This window comes from Salmo trutta, chromosome 37 (genome assembly GCF_901001165.1).
Source record: "Salmo trutta chromosome 37, fSalTru1.1, whole genome shotgun sequence".
NCBI classification, from domain to species: Eukaryota; Metazoa; Chordata; class Actinopteri; order Salmoniformes; family Salmonidae; genus Salmo; species Salmo trutta.
Genome location: NC_042993.1, coordinates 7,642,225 through 7,659,752, shown reverse-complemented (window position 1 = coordinate 7,659,752; position 17,528 = coordinate 7,642,225). Strand labels below are relative to the sequence as shown.

The 17,528-nt window shown below is 44.0% G+C and overlaps 3 protein-coding genes across 12 annotated transcripts; 1 reads left to right on the top strand and 2 right to left on the bottom strand.

Moving 5' to 3' along the window:
- Positions 1 to 1,294: 1,294 nt before the first annotated feature.
- Positions 1,295 to 12,614, bottom strand: LOC115177116 (CCR4-NOT transcription complex subunit 3-like). Of its 5 annotated transcripts, none has more exons than XM_029737636.1 (19): positions 12,424 to 12,612; positions 11,839 to 11,893; positions 11,595 to 11,662; positions 11,418 to 11,492; positions 11,196 to 11,285; positions 7,634 to 7,762; positions 7,386 to 7,481; positions 6,556 to 6,853; positions 6,156 to 6,289; positions 5,975 to 6,031; positions 4,965 to 5,853; positions 4,744 to 4,849; positions 4,516 to 4,657; positions 3,885 to 3,998; positions 3,141 to 3,240; positions 2,761 to 2,959; positions 2,532 to 2,664; positions 2,308 to 2,433; positions 1,295 to 2,182 (listed from the first exon to the last, which is right to left on the bottom strand). In XM_029737636.1, exons 2-19 carry the CDS (start codon positions 11,861 to 11,863, stop codon positions 2,084 to 2,086), a joined length of 2,880 nt encoding a protein of 959 aa, XP_029593496.1. In that variant the 5' UTR covers positions 11,864 to 11,893; positions 12,424 to 12,612; the 3' UTR covers positions 1,295 to 2,083. The 5 variants fall into 5 exon arrangements, with proteins under 5 accessions (XP_029593496.1, XP_029593498.1, XP_029593497.1 ...); XM_029737638.1 differs by having other exon boundaries at positions 6,634 to 6,853; positions 12,424 to 12,611; XM_029737637.1 differs by having other exon boundaries at positions 6,556 to 6,847; positions 12,424 to 12,611.
- Positions 12,615 to 12,724: 110 nt separating this feature from the next.
- LOC115177117 (TCF3 fusion partner homolog) lies at positions 12,725 to 15,697 on the bottom strand. 5 transcript variants are annotated; one of them, XM_029737643.1, is made up of 7 exons: positions 15,612 to 15,697; positions 15,011 to 15,112; positions 14,622 to 14,768; positions 14,163 to 14,233; positions 13,963 to 14,032; positions 13,549 to 13,701; positions 12,725 to 13,274 (listed from the first exon to the last, which is right to left on the bottom strand). In XM_029737643.1, exons 1-7 carry the CDS (start codon positions 15,618 to 15,620, stop codon positions 13,200 to 13,202), a joined length of 627 nt encoding a protein of 208 aa, XP_029593503.1. In that variant the 5' UTR covers positions 15,621 to 15,697; the 3' UTR covers positions 12,725 to 13,199. The 5 variants fall into 5 exon arrangements, with proteins under 5 accessions (XP_029593503.1, XP_029593506.1, XP_029593502.1 ...); XM_029737646.1 differs by having other exon boundaries at positions 15,011 to 15,190; positions 15,612 to 15,692; XM_029737642.1 differs by having other exon boundaries at positions 15,568 to 15,677.
- On the top strand, positions 15,184 to 17,340 carry LOC115177118 (NADH dehydrogenase [ubiquinone] 1 alpha subcomplex subunit 3-like). 2 transcript variants are annotated; one of them, XR_003872352.1, is made up of 4 exons: positions 15,184 to 15,207; positions 16,551 to 16,625; positions 16,836 to 16,913; positions 17,002 to 17,340. XR_003872352.1 is itself a non-coding variant. In XM_029737647.1 (4 exons), the coding sequence occupies exons 1-4, from the start codon at positions 15,765 to 15,767 to the stop codon at positions 17,091 to 17,093; spliced, it is 252 nt and encodes an 83-aa protein (XP_029593507.1). In that variant the 5' UTR covers positions 15,687 to 15,764; the 3' UTR covers positions 17,094 to 17,340. The 2 variants fall into 2 exon arrangements, 1 of the variants encoding a protein (XP_029593507.1); XM_029737647.1 differs by lacking the exon at positions 15,184 to 15,207 and adding an exon at positions 15,687 to 15,771.
- Positions 17,341 to 17,528: the final 188 nt, after the last annotated feature.

Here is a 17,528-nt window from a genome sequence, read left to right as displayed (position 1 = left end):
CCATTTTAGAATAAGGCTGTAATGTAACAAAATGTGGGAAAGGGGAGGGGTCTGAATGCTTTCTGAATGCATTGTAGCATTGGATTGCTTTAAAAAAAATAAAATAATGTATTTAGCCTTTAACTAGGCAAGTCAATTAAGAACAAATTCTTATTTGCAATGACGGCATACCCTATGTTGCTTTGAGCAGCATAGAATAGTGTTTTTAGGAATTTGCTATTTATGAAATAGGATCTTCTAATACAAAATAATTGTTACATGTGAAGACTTATATTCGTCACAATTTCAGAAAAGTATTTTATTGAAATTTTACAATCCTGTTTTTACCCATGCAGTAACGTGACAACTTCATTTGATAAAACAGCCTGTAAATAGTTTATTTTCTTGAGAAATTCACATTTCAGCCTTCCCTTTCTCAAAAGCCCAAAAATAGAATTTATAAAAGGCAAAACTCATCTTCTCTCAATTCCTTTCTCCAAAAATCTCTTTCAGGAAATAACTGAAATGTCTATGTTCTCAGGGACAACCTCTAAATTACCTAAATCACCAGAGACCGGTCATGATGGATGAATCATTTGTATATGATTAAACTATCTAGCCACCAAGTTAAATTCACCACCAGCTTTTTCAGAACATTCTAGGTTGAATGGTTGATGCATGCTTCATATTCTATGAAAACAGTATTTCAGTAAACCATTTTTTTCACTTGGTGTCAACGAGTAATACATTTAATGCAGTGTTGCAATCAGTGAATGAAGCTCGATTCAATCTACCGCTGAAGTGTTACAAATGGCGCACTAAAAACGTAAAAGTAAATCCGATTGATGCGACATGTGCAGCGTTTTATCGTGAATGCAGTCTCTGCCAACGCGGGAACATTGCCTTTACATTTTTTTACTCTAGCGCTGAACTTTTGAGATACGGATTGAACAGAGCCCTGAATGGTGAAACCAGGAGGTTTTGTTTCAATAAGGGTCCTTTGGAAGCGATTTAAATTAACACAGGATAAAATTGAGTTGAACAGATTACTACACGCAAGGCTGAGAACTGTTGACACCCTTTTGAGTAAATATACACCGACTCAAAGGGAATTATCCTATTTCTACTGTTCTCATCCGTCCACTAGTAGTTACACTTTGAAGGGAAATAGTGGCTGGTGCTTCATGGTATAGAAACCATGAACATGATCAGGCAGACTTCATGTCAACACAACTCTGCTTCTTTCAGGTACAAATCCTTTATTAGCTAATCTCACAAACATAATGCCCCAATGACGATGCGTTTCCTTTCACAGTTAAACGTTAAAATATTTTATTTGTAAAGAGAGAGGGAGGCAGAGACCAGTTCAATTGCATAGCAATTTAATCCAATGTCCAATAATGCCTCTCTATCCCCATCAAAAGGAAGAGGCCATGTGGTCATTCTCAATCAGAGCGTTTTATCGACCAAGACAACATCAATAAAACTACTGATAATCACTCACTATCCCTAATAGTGACCTTAATCAACAGGCATCATAACATTTAAAAGGAGCCCAGTTTGCCCTGTCTGCTGGCTAGCTAGACAACTGTATGTCTCCATTCTAAACCACTAATTAGTCAATTCAAGCAAGATGGGCTTTTTTCACATGTAACCAAATCAAATGTATGTTTGCTTGTTGTTGTTTAGTCCAAGGCTTCTATACTCCAGTTGGGGGCAGTACAGAGTTTGTTGTTGAAACAAAGAAAAAGAAAAACATAACATGGGGAACATGCATGGAGCTTCCTAATGTAATGCCACAAACTGAGTGCTCACACAGACAGGCACAGATCTGTAATGACTCCCTACTCCACCCAGGACACTACTACTGACCAGAACCAGGTATAGGTAGGGGGTTCTATTCCCCACGTACTGTAGTGCACTACTTGGGCTTTGTGCCGGAGTAGTACACTATGTGGGGAGTAGGGTGCCATTAGACGCAGCCTATACAGACAACATCCTCCATTTTAGGAGCAGGGTTCTACTACACATCACAATCTCTATCCACAGCATGGAGTTAGGTCAGTCTCGGAATGTCAACAGCAGCACGTTTCTCCTCCCTCTGTCACTGCAGGTCTCGGTCTTCCAGGTACCTGTACTCAAAGGTGAACCCCTCCTTCTTCCTCTGACCCCACTTCTCATAGTCAAAGTAGATGTAAGTGCCCTGAGGGAGGAGGACAGTATTAATCACTCACTCTTTATGTTGGCTCATCATTGGGTCATTGTTCTATACAGACCCATGGTGCCTCCAACACTAACAGCACAGGAGGTACCAAGGTTCTACTGTACCTGTTCAAACTCATCAGTGATAGTCTTGGGTTCTTCGTGCCTCTGGAACCACATCATGTACTTGGTGTGGAACCTCCACGACTGCTTCTTCAGAGCCTTGGCTGACAGGTACTGAGCTTTAGTGCCCTGAGAGTAAACGAGAAACACAGAAAGGAGAGAGTGAGCAATTGGACCCCACAGTGACAAAGCAAGAGCGGACAGATGGGGGATGGTGTGTGTGTTACCTCCAGGTAGTAGAAGATGAAGAAGAGAGTCTCTGTGGACAGTCTCTGGTAGAACTCTATAGAGTCTGAGTGGTGGGGGGGCATCTGATGATGGAATGGCAGGGTGGGGCATGGGTTCCTCATCAGGTATTGCCTACAGGAGAGAGTAGCACAGACGTGCATGTTAATATCTCCTCAGAGAAAGCCCAGTGTCTACACCCCAGTATTCCGGCGGACGGCGTTCTGTTACCTGATCCTCTCGGAGTCTGAGGGGTGCGGCATGTGTGTCCAAGCAGATTCCTGCATGGTCTGCTGGTACACCTGGTCCTTGGAGAGGGGAGTGGGACCCAGGGGACACACCCCCAGGGAAGGGGGGATGCTCACCTCCGACAGGGAGGGCTGGGGGGCCGCGGGCGTGCCGGGGGCAGCCGACGAACCAGAGAAGATGTCTGAGGAGAGACAGGAGGGGATTGGTTGAGTTACAGCTGGTGGGGATATCATCAACACAGACAGACAATTAGAAGTTATGTCACCTGCAACTGGCGTGTGCCTTGTCAAATTGCATGAATGTTTATTTGTGTAATGCCTTAAAGATGTGATTTGAAACTTGTTAATTGAGTTGATTCTGACCTCTGTCTGTGAGGTGCAGGTTGGGGATCTCTCCATCCAGACCTGATCCTAATGCTGCTCTCTCAGCCATCGCCTTCAGAGAACTCAGAGGCTCCGGGGCCTGAGAGAGAGATGGAGGGAGAGAAAAGGAGAGATGGATGGAACAAAGAGAGAGTGGGGTGAGGGAGAGTTTGGAAGAGCAAGGGGCAAAGATAAAAACTGTGAATTTATGAAAAACAATAGACCATTCAACAGTTCTTCCACCATGAGATACTAGTAGAAGCTTGGTACCAGTCCACCATCCATTCCCTGTATGGTGTGAAGCAACACTCCTACCTGCAGCTAGAACCCCCACGGCCAGCCACAGTGACTGCACCAACAATGATCAAATAAACCTGCCAATTCAAGATCCCATGGAGTCCTTACTAATTCAACACTATACACAATCTTTACAAATACAGGCTCTTCAATCATATATCTTTTATGTTCTTGGTGTGTGGTGGAGGAACTAATCCAGCCACTTGGCAATGTCAATTTCCCTGTGACACAGATTGTTTTTGGCTAGCACTGATATCTGACTACCTCAAACTTCTGTCTATATTTTTGGTGTGTAAGCGTGTCTGTCAGAGTTAGAGATTGTGTGTATTTAAATCTGTGTCATCTTTCTGTTTCCTGTGTTAGTGGCTTTGTGGATGTGTTTAGGAGTGAGTGTGTGTGTAAGTTGAGTATGAATGTGTATATTTCCGTGTGTGTGTGGGTCTCTACCTGACACTGCTTTCTCTTTCGTGTGTTAGTGGCTGTTGCCATGGCCCCTGGTGGCTCTGGGGCCTGCGCTGACATTCTGGGCTCCATCAGTATCTGACGGAGGTCTGTAGGAAGCTGGGGACAGAGGGCAGTCTCTACAGGTTATTCTAACCTTATTACAATGCCATCATACATGTTCATTAACTAGGAAATAACAGAAACATGGTGATTTAGGAGATGCTTCATCATTGGAAATCTCCTGAATAGCTGACAAGATTTGGTGTGAATGGTGTGGGAGTTTTGTGATCTACAGCACGTTTTGTGAATTTCTTTTTCTTTATGCTGAGAAAGTTTTGAAAATTGTGTTAATTTCCAAACTATCAGTATTTTTGTGGGCTTGTTTGTTTCCAAGTTGTATTTTAGACAACCACAATTGGGTCAAAATGGCTGCCGTGGAGGTTCTAGTGTTCACCAAACACTGTGTTCTCATACTGTTAAATGGCCAACTGTCTCCATCTGTTGAACTGTATAAAACCTCTCAGAGCCGAAGGGAAACAGTGGAGAGGAGGCCATTTAAGAACATCAGGACAAAGTGCTCATCTCTCAGCCTCACACCCCTGTCTGTCTGTCCTTCCTCTCTGTCTCCCCTCACCTTGAGGCCCTCAGAGGCCTGTGTGTAGGAGTGGGGTCCGTTGAGGAGACTCCCACCACCGGGGATACTGTCCGAAAACGAGGGGGACGGAGAGCTGGGGGGCAAGGTGATGGAGCTGATGAGGCTGGGACCGTTGTCCATACTGAGGGAGAGAGAAGACATAAGGACATTTTTATCATCTTAAATGAACAGATGATTGTGGTCTTGGATGAATTTGACATCACTTACGGCTGACTGGCTGAGGAGGTCAGCGAGGAAGGCTGGCTGCTCTGTGATTGGCTGGGTGTGCTGAAGGCGGACTCTGCTGTGCTCTCTGCCACCACAGCACTGGAACCTGGGCCATGGGAAAGACGGCAGAAACATTACTACTAATGCTCAGTCCCAAATCCAGAAAAGGTGCATAAAGAAACAGACAAACCCAGACAGCCACACAGACAAAGTGAACATACTTGTGTTTCCGTTCTGCTTCAGTCCACTGGGCGGTCTGGCAGGGGCTGCGTTCGACCCAACTCCTCCTCCGATTGGCCCCATGCTTCCTCCGTTTCCTCCCATCATCCCCACTGACCCTCCAGGGGCAGCACCGACCGGGCTGAGAGGGATCTGAGGGGGCCCTGGGATCACACTCTGCCCAGGCACCAGGCCCAGGATCCCCCCAGTCAGGGAGCTGTGTGCTGGGCTGGACCCCAGCAGGCCCAGGCCTGTCCCAGCCCCGTTGGTGGTCACTCCACTGGAGCAAGAGGTGGGGATGGAGGAGCTCTCCACTGAGACACTGGACTGGGTGGTGGTACTCAGACCCAGGCCTCCCAACGCAGCTGCCTGGGCGTAAGGGGCATGGGTGGACCCAGAGAGCAGGCCTGCCATGGTGTTCAGAGAGGCAGACATCCCAGTCAGGCCCAGACCAGACATTGAGTTGGCACTGCTTGTCCCCGTCATGCCAACCTTACCCAGGCCCAACCCAAGCCCTAGGCTGGAGTTGAGGATATGACCAGACGAGACCTGGGGCAGGGAGTTTGGGGAGACTGAGATGGGTGTAGTGGGTGTGGGGAGAGAGGGGGCGGTGGAGAGGAGGGGGTGGCTGGGTGGGCTGGGGGTGCAAGGTTTTGTTTGGGGTTGTTGTGGTTGTTGCAGTGGCTGCAGGATTGGTTGCTGTGGAGGTTGAGGCTGATGTTGTTGCACGGCGCTGCTGAAGCTTCCTATTAGACTGTTGCTTGTGGGAACCCCAGGGTTGCCTCCGACAACGGCGGCCATGGAGACAAGAGAGGAGGAAGAAGAAGAGGACCCGGAATTGGCGGACGAGGAAAAGGACAACAAGGAGGAAGTGCCGTTCTTCGCAGGAGACTGAAAATGACACAGCATCAGTTTAGTACAAACAGAACAGGGAAACAGAAACTACATTTCTGAGGAAATCCAGTTCTCTATTGAGCTATAAACATATGATATTGTAGAAGCTCGGTCTCACCTGACTAACGTCACTGTCTGTCGACCGCCCTCTCTTCTTATCGTCCTCAGAGTTCTCCTGCAGAACACATCCAGGCACAAACAGTGCATGTGTAAGTATCAATGTACTTTTATGACACTGATCAAGTAAGTGATTGTAGTTTCTATACAAACGACCTATCAGTGAAGGCAGATGTGCTTACAGCAGTGCAGGTGGCCGGGGATGGAGGGATGGGGGAAGAGGAGGTAGTGGAGGTGGGAGTGCTGCTCGAGTGGAGGAACATCTCATCCTCTATGTTCCCCATGCCCGTCGGAGAGGTGGCCACCAGCGCTGCAGCTAGAGAGGGAGAGAAAGAGGGATAGAAAGAGTGAAGGGCATAAATCAGGGAGAAAAGGCTACTGGTTTATTTCAATGATAAGATTTTCAGGGGAAATCTAATATATAAATGTTTTTTAACAATCATCAACATCCAGAGCCACAGAAACACCACAGATCAAGCTCTTCTAAACCGACAGTCAACCCAGCTAACAGATGTTGATTAGAGAACATCCATCCACCCAGACCCAACAGACGTTCATGAGGGACCATTCATCCAGACCCACAGCTGATAGCATGAGCATCATCATCATGATCATCCCAGGACTCGTCATCGAGCTCCTGGCTGTCCATGGGCGACTCACGGATGTCCTCCAGATCCAGGTCGTCGTAAATGAACTCGTTCTCCTCAAAGTCTGGGTCCTGTGACGACTCCATGTAGTACTCCACGTCGTCCTTGATCTTCTGGATGGAGTCCACCTGCACCGAGTCGTTGTCTAGCATGCGCAGGATGGTCTCCAGCATGCGAATGTGGTACCTATGCCTTTCTATAAACCTCTTTAGCTCCTCAATGCGATCCTGCTTCTACGAGACAGCCAGAGAAACAGGCACACGTGGTTATAAACTGTTCGGGTGACTTCTGTAATGCAGGTAGAAGTCATTCTTAGGCACAGATGTCGAGTCAACTTGCATCCCCAAATCCTTTTAGGGGGAAATGCAAGACTGACCTTAGATCAGAGTCTAGGAGCAACATCATCCAACCCAATATCTGATTCATTATTATAAACTGGGTGGTTTGAGCCCTGAATACTGATGGGCTGACAGCTGTGGTATATCAGACCGTATACCGCGTGTATGACAAAACATGCATGTTTACTGTTCTAATTACGTTGGTTACCAGTTTATAATAGCAATAAGGCACCTCGGGGGTTTGTGGTATATGGCCAGTATACCACGGCTAAGGGCTGTATCCAGGCACTCCGTGTTGCGTCATGGCTAAGAACAGCCCTTAGCCATGGTATATTGGCCATATACCACACCCCGGGCCTTATTGCTTAATTAGACTACATATACAGCAATAATTAATGTATAGGGAATGAGATGGAAGGAGACTGACCTCTTTCTCTCCTTTCTTCTTCCTGGTTTGAATGAAGAGGGATTCCACCTCACTCTCAAACTGGTCCACCTGCATATTTAGAGTGTCTATCGTATTCTGGGGGAGAAAAAGAGAGTGTGGGGGAAAAGAACAGATCACCACCCAGAAAATAAGGCCGAGCCAGTGTGAACCATCCCCCCCTGACCCATCGTTCAGGAAACACTACTACTATGCATGAGTCAAAATACCAACGGCTCAGAGGCTGTTACCGTTAGCCAGTTTCCCGTCTCTTCTTTCTCCCTCTGAGCTGGGTCCACTTTCAGGGCGAGCCCCAGGCCTTCTTTAGAGTAGGCCTTTGTCTTTGTCTCCCGCTCTACCACCTTAAACCGCTCCATTTGCTAAAGGAGAGAATGTCAGATGTTATGTCAGCCAGGATCGCATACCCTCTCCATGAGCACTGAGATGAGTTCAAAGTAGGGCTGTGATGATACCAATATCACACAATTTTTCCATGGCAAAAATGTTCAAAAACGAAGCAGACCAAACTTCGGTTAAATAACATTTTATGTGTCACATGCGCTGAATACAACGGGTGTAGACTTTTCGTAAAATGCTTGCTTACGAGCCCTTCTCAATGATGCAGAGTTGAAAAATAATAATACAAATAGTAACACAAGAGGAATAAAATACACAACAATGAAGCTACAGTACATGACCAAAAGTATGGGCATGACCAAAACCATGGGCATTAATAAGGGGGGATCCCTTTGCTGCTATAACAGCCTCTACTCTTCTGGGAAGGCTTTCCACTAGTGTTGGAACATTGCTGCGGGGACTTGCTTCCATTCAGCCACAAGAGCATTAGCGAAGTCTGGCACTGATGTTGGGCGATTAGGCCTGGATCGCAGTCGGCGTTCCAATTCATCCCAAAGGTGGTCGATGGGGTTGAGGTTAGGGCTGTGCAGGCCAGTCAAGTTCTTCCACACCGATCTCAACAAACCATTTCTGTACGGACGTTACTTTGTGCACAGGGGCATTATCTTGCTGAAACAGGAAAGGGCCTTCCCCAAACTGTTGCCACAAAGTTGGACGCACAGAATCGTCTAGAATGTATGCTGTAGCGTTAAGATTTCAATTCACTGGAACTAAAGGGGCCTAGCCCGAACCATAAAAACAGCCCCAGACCAATATTCCTCCTCCATCAAACTTTACAGTTGGCACTATGCATTGGGGCAGGTAGCGTTCTCCTGCCATCCGCCAAACCCAGATTAGTATGTCAGACTGCCAAATGGTGAAACGGGATTCATCACTCCAGAGAACGTGTTTCAACTGCTAAAGAGTCCAATGACGGCAAGCTTTACACCACTCCAGCCGACGCTTAGCATTGCACATAGTGATCTTAGGCTTGTGTGGCTGCTCGGCCATGGAAACCCATTTCAAGACGCTCCAGACGAACAGTTCTTGTGCTGATGTTGCTTCCAGAGGTAGTTTGGAACTCGATAGTTAGTGTTGCAACCAATGACAGACAATTTTTATGAGCTACGCGCTTTAGCAATTGGCTGTCCCGTTCTGTGAGCTTGTGTGGCCTACCACTTCACGGCTGAGTCGTTGTTGCTCCTAGGCGTTTCCACTTCACAATAACAGCACTTACAGTTGTCCGGGGCAGCTCTAGCAGGTCAGAAATGTGACGAACTGACTTTTTGGAATGTTACTGAGCTCTTCAGTAAGGCCATTCTACTGACAATGTTTGTCTATGGAGATTGCATGGCTGTGTTCTCGACTTTATACATCTGTCAGCAGCTGGTGTGGCTGAAATAGCTGAATCCATTAATTTGAATGGGTTCCACATACTTTTGTATATATAGTGTATATACAGGGAGTACCAGATCAATGTGCAGGGGTACAGTACAAGGTATTTGAGATATATGTGTACAGAAAAGGCAACGTGACTAGGCATCAGAATTGATAATAGTAAGAATAAGAATAATGAACAGAGTAGCAACAGCAAAATGAGTGTGAAAGTGTGTTGCGTTGGTATGCGTGCATATGTAGTGTATGTGAATGTGTGTGGGCTGTGTGAGTGTCAGTGTAGTGTATATACACTGAGTGTACAAAACATTAGGAACAACTGCTCTTTCCATGACAGACCAGGTAAATGCTATGATCCCTTATTGATGTCACCTGTTAAATCCCCTTAAAATCAGTGTCGATGAAGGGAAGGAGACAGGTTAAAGAAAGATTTTTAAGCCTTGAGACAGATTGTGTATGTGTGCCATTCAGAGGGACAACGGGCAAGACAAAAGCTTTAAGTGCCTTTGAACAGGGTATGGTAGTAAGTGCCAGACGCACCGGTTTGAGTGTGTCAAGAACTGCAACGCTGCTGGGTTTTTCACACTAAAAGGTATCCTGTGTGTATCAAGAATGGTCCCCCACCCAAAGGACATCCAGCCAACTTGACACAACTGTGGGAAGCATTGGAGTCAACATTGGCCAGCATCCCTGTGAAACCCTTGACACCTTGTAGAGTCCATGCCTGACCAATTTAGGCTGTTCTGAGGGCAAAAGGGGGTACAACTCAATATTAAGGTGTTCCTAATGTTTTGTGCACTCAGTGTATAGTGCGTATATATAGTCTTGTGAGTGTGCATAGTCAGTGTAAGATAATAATAGTTAACCAATAGCTACCTGGACTATCTGCATTGATCCTTTTTGCACTAACTCTGACTCAACACATACGCTGCTGTTACTGTTTATTATATATCCTGTGGGCATAGGCCCACCCATTTGGCAGTCAGGCCCACCCACTGGGGAGCCAGGACCAGCCAATCAAAATAAGTTTTTCCCCATAAAAGGGCTTCATTAGTGACAGAAATACTCCTCAGCCCCCCCCCCCCTCTCTCCAAATTCTCTAAAACAACTTTGGAGGCAGCTTATGGTAGAGAAATTAACATTCAATTCCCTGGCATCAGCACTGGTGGACATTCCTGCAGTCAGCATGCCAATTGCACGCTCCCACAAAACTTGACATCTGTGGCATTGTGTTGCCTTTTATTGAACCCAGCACAAGGTGCAACTGTGTAATCATCATGCTGTTTAATCAGCTTCTTGATATGCCACACCTGTCAGGTGGATGGATTATCTTGGCAAAGGAGAAAAGCTCACTAACAGGGATAAACAAATGTGTGCTCATAATTTGAAAGAAATAAGCTTTATGTGCGTATCGAACATTTCTGGGACCTTTTATTTCAGCTCATGAAACATGGGACCAACACTTTACATGTCGAGTTCATATTTTTGTTCAGTGTATATGGTTGTACACATCTACCTCAATTAGCTCGTACCCCTACACATACTCAGTACTGGTACCATGTGTATATAGCCAAGATATTCTTACCTATTGTGTATTTATTCCTCATGCTATTATATTTCTATACTTTCTCTCTGCACTGTTAATCTACACCGATTGTTTACAAAGCATGTGCCAAATAGAATTGGGATTTGAGATAGGGTTAATGCAGATAGTCCATAGAACCATTTAATTAACTATTTAGCAGTCTTATGGCTATGGTCCTTTATAACCCTGCTGTATGTAAAACACTGTGTGCTATAGCTTGGAAAATAAATGTCCCTCTGGACAACAATGATATATATATATATATATATATTTTTTTTATCAGCTTCGTGTTTTGTTTCCTTGCCACGGTACTAACGAGTATCGCAATACTGGTATCGTCCTGGCCCTAGTTGAAAGGTAAACACAATATGGTGGAGACCTATCCGCTCTTTTCTCCTATCAGTGTTAAACAAAGAAGCTATTTTGGAGAGTATTACCGTCTCTATGACCTTGCGATTCTCCACTAGCTGCCTTTTGTCTTTGATCTCATTTGATGCCACCCATGTTTTTATCTGATCCCTCAATCGCTGCAGGAGAGATGACAAGAAAACAACAATTACAACTTAAGTAAAGACCCATAGCTTTATCAGTGAGCAGACAACATGGGATATTAAGACAGCTTCATATATTGCTTACTATTAGTAAGCAATTAGTCTTACCTGTAGCTTTTTAATCTCTTTTTTTAGGTCTGCCTCATATTTTTCCTTTTGGTTGGCATTGGCTGCATTGTGAAGCTGTGAAACAAAGTGACAAAGATCAGTTTGTTTGATAGGAGACAAATCCTTGTTTCATGCACAGTGAATATACAATGCATAGTGTTGTTAAGGAGTCCTCACCTTCTGCCAAATGTCTTCAAACTGTTCTACGCCTTCAGCTACCTTTTTCAAACATCTGTCAATTTCACCTGGGGAGAGGAAAGAAAGAGGTCATTATGAAAATATGCCAATCTATTTTACTGGACTAACATATTACATTGAATCTCAAAGATGAATCCAATCATTTAAATAACTGATAATCGAAAGAGTGTGAGAGGTCAGTGTCCAGTCCATTACGTCCATCATCGCTCTATGCTACAGTTACCTTGGAGTTTTCTCTTATCAGCCATGGCTTCACTACGACAATGTCCTCATACCGTCTTTCATTGAGAGAAGGAGATAACAGATTAACGTTAGCTAAAAACATAATGCAAACAGACACAATGAACATTGATTGCATTGTATCTTAAGTCCCAAAGCTAGCTTCCTAGCATCAACTAGCTACAGATAATACAAACACTTGCAGCGAAATGTACCTCGGTTTAGCAAAGAATTAACATGCTTATAATTTTAGCGTACATCACTATTTTCATCAATCGTATAAAACAGTTCAATAGATGTCTCGCTGGAAATGTCAGCAACATTAGCCAGCTAGCTAACGTAGCCAATTCACATGCTCTTTGGCAGGTTTCGACAACTCATTCCAATGCAATTGCTATTCAATGCATTATTATGCATGAAGTGTATATATTGCGATTATATTTTGGGCACATTTGACGTTGTTGGTAATTGTTATAATGCTAGCAAATGTAGCTAGCTACTGCAATCACAATGCTAGCTAGCTGGTAATTTATGAAAATTAGGGAAACTGTGTCAACCAGCTAAATTCACATTTGTTTTAGACATTTACCTAGGGTTTGGGCTTTTCGTTTGTCTCTTTCAATTAGAACTAAAACTATTTCCCCAGTCTTCTTTACTTCAAAATTTTGTTTTCTTTTCGTCAATCTGGCTGTACAGTACACTAAAGATGGACGGTAGCTAAATCCCACCCACAAAATGTGGATTCCGCCCTAAACCTTACCTCCAAGCTATGATAGGACCAAATTCTCCACCGTCGTTGGACTACTTCCGCAGGTATACTTTCCTGTGATTGGTTTATCAGATGATTGATGGGTCAATGGTAAAATATATAAAAAAACTGAATCCTGAAGTTCTGAATAAACATTTTATACAGAACATTTAGTAAGCATCAGGTCGACAAACAATCATAAAACATGTTCAGAGTATCCTGATAAAAGATTCACATCAATACATGTACTGTCAATGTAACTTCCACAAGGACCGGACCATGCATTCTCTACTGAGCAGAATGGGTGGATTACCATGGTCAAGACCTTCAGCCATTTCCACAGACCATAGTTGTGCATAAATGATAATCATATCCACTACGTTTTTCATTTCTATCTGCAAGGTTCTGTAGACATCATCCGCGTAGTAGAACCTTAGATCAGGTGTAGCTTCATCCTATTCCATTGTTTCAGGACTCAAGCCCAATACAACTTTCAGAACATCCCAAAGAGCCCTGGCTGTATCTGTTTCAGTGACATCACGTCTGGGGAAGTGGGAGTCTAAGCAACAGAATGCTGCTTCATTTCTCCTCCCACTAGCAGCCGGCCATTCCCCTGGTCAGTGAGACAAAGTGGTTGGGCTGGGAAAGTCACTGAACTGCGTCTCTGCCAACATGGAGATGTCTGCTTCAGTCTGTGGAGAGGAGTGAAGATGGTGTTAACAACAGAACCATTGTAGGGAAACAGACTGACAGATCTGTTGTCTGCCAGATTGGAGAACGCTGCAGTGCAATCTGTTCCATATGCACAGAATAGAATACGCAATGCACTGTCAGTGTAAAGGAGAAGCCGTCACCTTTCTCTGCACATAGTCGCAAACATTTCACCACTACAGTCTTTGTTCATTCATTTAGTTTGGGTGTGCACGTTCATTTCACACTCAAGGTTTCTAAGTGCGTCTCACACACCTGTGGGTCTTTCTCCTGTTTTGGAACTCGATACCTCTTCTTCTTGGATCCCACTGTGGATTGGAAAGGGACAGGGGGGGAGGAGCTAGGAAGGTCATTCAGCCCATCATCTTCTGCTCCTGGGCCGATGTCTAAATGGGCACCAGACTCTTCCTGAAACAACAGTGTTGCTTTTAGTATAAAGATATATATATAGTATGTGGGGGGAAAACTCAGTTTCATAAGAGTTCTCCAGTTTCATGCCAACAGAAAACCGCCCAGTTGACATCTTCTGCATCACCATCAAAGTTAATGGTGAAAGATTGCATAATGAATCTTAGTTACATTTCAATATACTATAACTGTATATCATGGAACTTTGCTGGTTTATTATTAAATAAACACCTTTTTACTTTTTGAAAATCTCATTCTCACCTCAAGCGATATGGTGAGCTGTGCATTTCTATAGTCATCTCCATGGGCGTCGAGGGTCTTCATTAGGAACCTACAGTAGGAAAGTTCAGTTGCTGTTGTAGTTGAGCTAGCCTGTATTTACAATGGAGAGGCCAATAGACCATAGACTGAAAAAGACATGAACCAATGAAAGGACAGACAGAGCTTCAGTCCTTTTTTACCTTCTCTCTTTCTTCATGCGACGTGTTAGTCTTTGTACCTGGTGAAGGCGACCAATGATCTTCTCATTCACCTGCAGAGAAAATTGTGAAAGGATTAGGGATGCAAAATTCCTGGAACAGTCAATAAATGCCCTGGTTTGCCCAAAATCCTGGTTTGTGGATTCCCAGAATCAGGAGGGAATAAGTAGGAAATCCAGAAACCTCCAACCAGGATTTCTGGAAAAGCAGAAAATGTATTGAGCATTTTGCAACCCTAGAAAGGATTCATCACCATGCATTTCTTTATGCTACATGTGTGCACTGGCATTACCAACATCAAACTATATGTTCACAGATGCTCATCCATTTAACTTGGTTCTTAAGCACTACCTGAAGATACGATAGTAAAGCCGCAATAAAAATCCACACTTGGCAGAGTCGTACATTCACACACACAAATGATTCCCCACAGTCACTCACCTGTTCGATCTCCTTACACCTCTTGATCAAAGCCAGGTACTTCCTCTTCTCCAATTCTCTCCTCTCCTCCTGCTGCTGCTCTGGCCTTGCTCCTGACCCTTGACCTCTGCCCTCTAGCAACTCGCTGACCCCAGGGCCAAGCTCTACCTAATGATAAAAACTGTCATTTAGCACAAACCATTTTTTGTTTCTTTCATCATTCCCCTCTAAGCAGAGACTGATTTAGACCTGGGACGCCTGGGGTGTGCAATTCATTAACAGGTAGAACAGAAAACCAGCAGGTTCTGGACCTCGTTGAGTAAGAGTTGAATACCTCGGCTCTAGCACCATATTCCATGTCCAACCGAGCCACTGGAATCATAATAGTCAGACTCAGAACTCTTACTTACCTCCCCTGGGCCCAGTTCCACCCCACCTGGCTCCAGCTCTGCTTCCAGGATGTGGCCCCCAAAGAGAGGCGGCAGGACCAGGCCGGAGAAATCCTCCATCATCTGAGTGAGGGGTGGAAGGAGGAGTAAGATCGTTCACCCCCTCATAAATGACGTCCTAGACGGTGTCACGAATCTACACTTAATTTGACAAACAGGTAGGGTTAATTCCTTGACTCGACCTGACAAAACATTTTCTTTAGCCCTACACCAAAGGACGCCTCGTCCTATGTGGGGCTAATCTTTAGGCATGTTATAGCAAGTTACCATAATAACTATTTGCTTGCAGACAGCGTTAGCTAATCAGCTACACCTTCCTCAACCCCAAATAAAACTACATTTAGGTGACTTAAGTTTGATTTGGTTAACGAAATCACAACTCGTTAACGTGAGCTTTTCTTGAAAACGATTAAACCGAGATGACAACACATCCGACTAGCTAATATTAGCCTTACTTGCTAACGACGTTACTGAAAAGCATCTAACATGCGCAGCATTTTTGAAGATTTACGACTCACTACTGTATCTGGATGGTCTGACGACACTTTAAACATATGTTTACCCGATCCATTGACCGCAGTGCTCAATGCATCACCGCAGATTTCACGCTGTCAAACAACCTTTTTGTGTTGTTGCAACTGGCGCAATAATTATACGACATTATGTAGACTACCGTTCCCATGTTCCCCAGCCCGGTAAAACTACAAACAGCAACATGGCAGGTGGGTGAACTTTGCTATTAGCAAGCTAGCTAGTTGTCTCGTTTTATGCTTGATTCCTCTGTCAAGCAAACACTGGTGTTCTGATAATGCTAGTGTATGATTAATTGTAACTAAATATTGTATTCAACTCTAATTTTGTATGCATATTTTAATTTACCATGCCAAACGAATAATGTGACCTTGGACCAACATAGTGTTAGTCGATTTGTTTTAGCTGCATGTTGCGTCTCTACTTCATTCTTTACCTAACCTTTTTAGGTCAAAACTCAAATCAAAATGTAGTAGTTTGATCATTAAATATCACCAATCTGAATCGCTTGCATTCCACAGTCCACTGCTCTCTTCTGACTGAGCTGAGTGTAAACCTGGGCCACTTTCAGTTGTCGAACTTTGCAGATAGAAATCCCATTAATTAGAGCTGATGTGATTCTTATTCTACATGTCAGAGAGGCATGTTTGTTGTACATAGCGTATTTCTATCTGAACGTTCCAAAACGTTGTGTCCTGCTTACCCTGGTGTAAACAGAGCAGTTGGATAGGGTTGATCTTCTAGCTTCATCTTCAGTATTTATCTGCCCAATGCTGTCATGTTTACAATACTGTATAGACTCAAACTAATGGGTATATGACATGTAATTTCAAGTCATATAAGCCCAGCTAGCTATTTGTACCTAGCTATAGCCTTAATACATTCATCAATCACTGGATCATAGATCATGCATAACACAGTGTGCATTTGTGCCGCTGTAACTTAAATGTCTGTTTGCTTCTCCTGGCAGGAATTGGAGCCTTCCTGAAGAATGCGTGGAATAAGGAGCCGGTGGTATTGGCCGCCTGCGCAATTGGACTTCTCGGTCAGTACATCTCTCAAAGTATACATCACAGGTTGTAATGCTCATATCTTACAGTATGCTAAATTCAACTGTAGTTACACCTTATGGATTCTGACATTACATGATACACATAAAATAAACTTGTGTGCACTGCCCTTCAGCCCTCCCTGAATTGAGTTGTGTGTTCACTTGGTGTAACATATCATTGATATTTCATGTATTTCTTCCCAGCCGTTACTGTTCCATTAGTGAGTCCCTTAACAAAGTACTCAGGCATGATGAATGCAGCTGTGCCATACAACTACCCAGGTAAGCCATTAAACCATTATGAGCAAATCATTAAGTCTGGCCCTAGACAGTTGGTGGCATAAACAAAACATTTTTCCTCTCTCCCCAGTCCCTGTGCGAAACAATGGCAAGATGGACGATGTCCCCAGCCACCCTTGTGACCCTAAAGGACCAAACCTGGACTGGATTAAAAGCCTGTAAACGTCCACATTCCCTTCCCTGTACAGACCACAGCCCGTTGTTCCTGTCTCTCTGTGTCTGCTTCTCAGTAGATGGCCCTCAATAAAGATGATCTATTTAATACCACCAACTTTGCTCTTGGATTCTGTTGGGATGTTATTTGTTGTCAGTATGATTTGGCCATTTTTATGAATATTGTAGCATGTGTATTGTATTGTGAAACACAACACATATTTCCTTTTTAATAAAATGACTTATTCGAAAGGTATTCAGAACTTCATTGGATTAATACACCCTTGATTCAATTCAGAAATTAATATTAGGAAACCTACTAATATACAATGTATACTGCATTAACCTATTTTGTACTTTTATACAATTGGCAACAGACTTTAGAACTACAAGCTACTAGCCCTACACACACTTCAGGCATTACACAAGAAATGTCTGGCAGTC

Bases quoted from the DNA above. Each gene is read 5' to 3' on its own strand.
- LOC115177116 (XM_029737636.1), bottom strand. From the start codon at position 11,863: ATGGCTGATAAGAGAAAACTCCAAG. The intron at 4,658-4,743 runs GTAAGTGATGTC...TCTCTCCCTCAG, and splicing joins ACCTCCTCAGCCAGTCAGCC to TATGGACAACGGTCCCAGCC. The intron at 2,183-2,307 runs GTACAGTAGAAC...CTCCTCCCTCAG, and splicing joins TCACTGATGAGTTTGAACAG to GGCACTTACATCTACTTTGA.
- LOC115177117 (XM_029737642.1), bottom strand. From the start codon at position 15,603: ATGTTTAAAGTGTCGTCAGACCATCCAGATACAGTA. The intron at 14,033-14,162 runs GTAAAAAAGGAC...TTCCTACTGTAG, and splicing joins CGCATGAAGAAAGAGAGAAG to GTTCCTAATGAAGACCCTCG. The intron at 13,702-13,962 runs GTGAGAATGAGA...CTGTTGTTTCAG, and splicing joins AGCTCACCATATCGCTTGAG to GAAGAGTCTGGTGCCCATTT.
- LOC115177118 (XM_029737647.1), top strand. The intron at 16,626-16,835 runs GTCAGTACATCT...ATTTCTTCCCAG, and splicing joins CTGCGCAATTGGACTTCTCG to CCGTTACTGTTCCATTAGTG. The intron at 16,914-17,001 runs GTAAGCCATTAA...CTCTCTCCCCAG, and splicing joins TGTGCCATACAACTACCCAG to TCCCTGTGCGAAACAATGGC.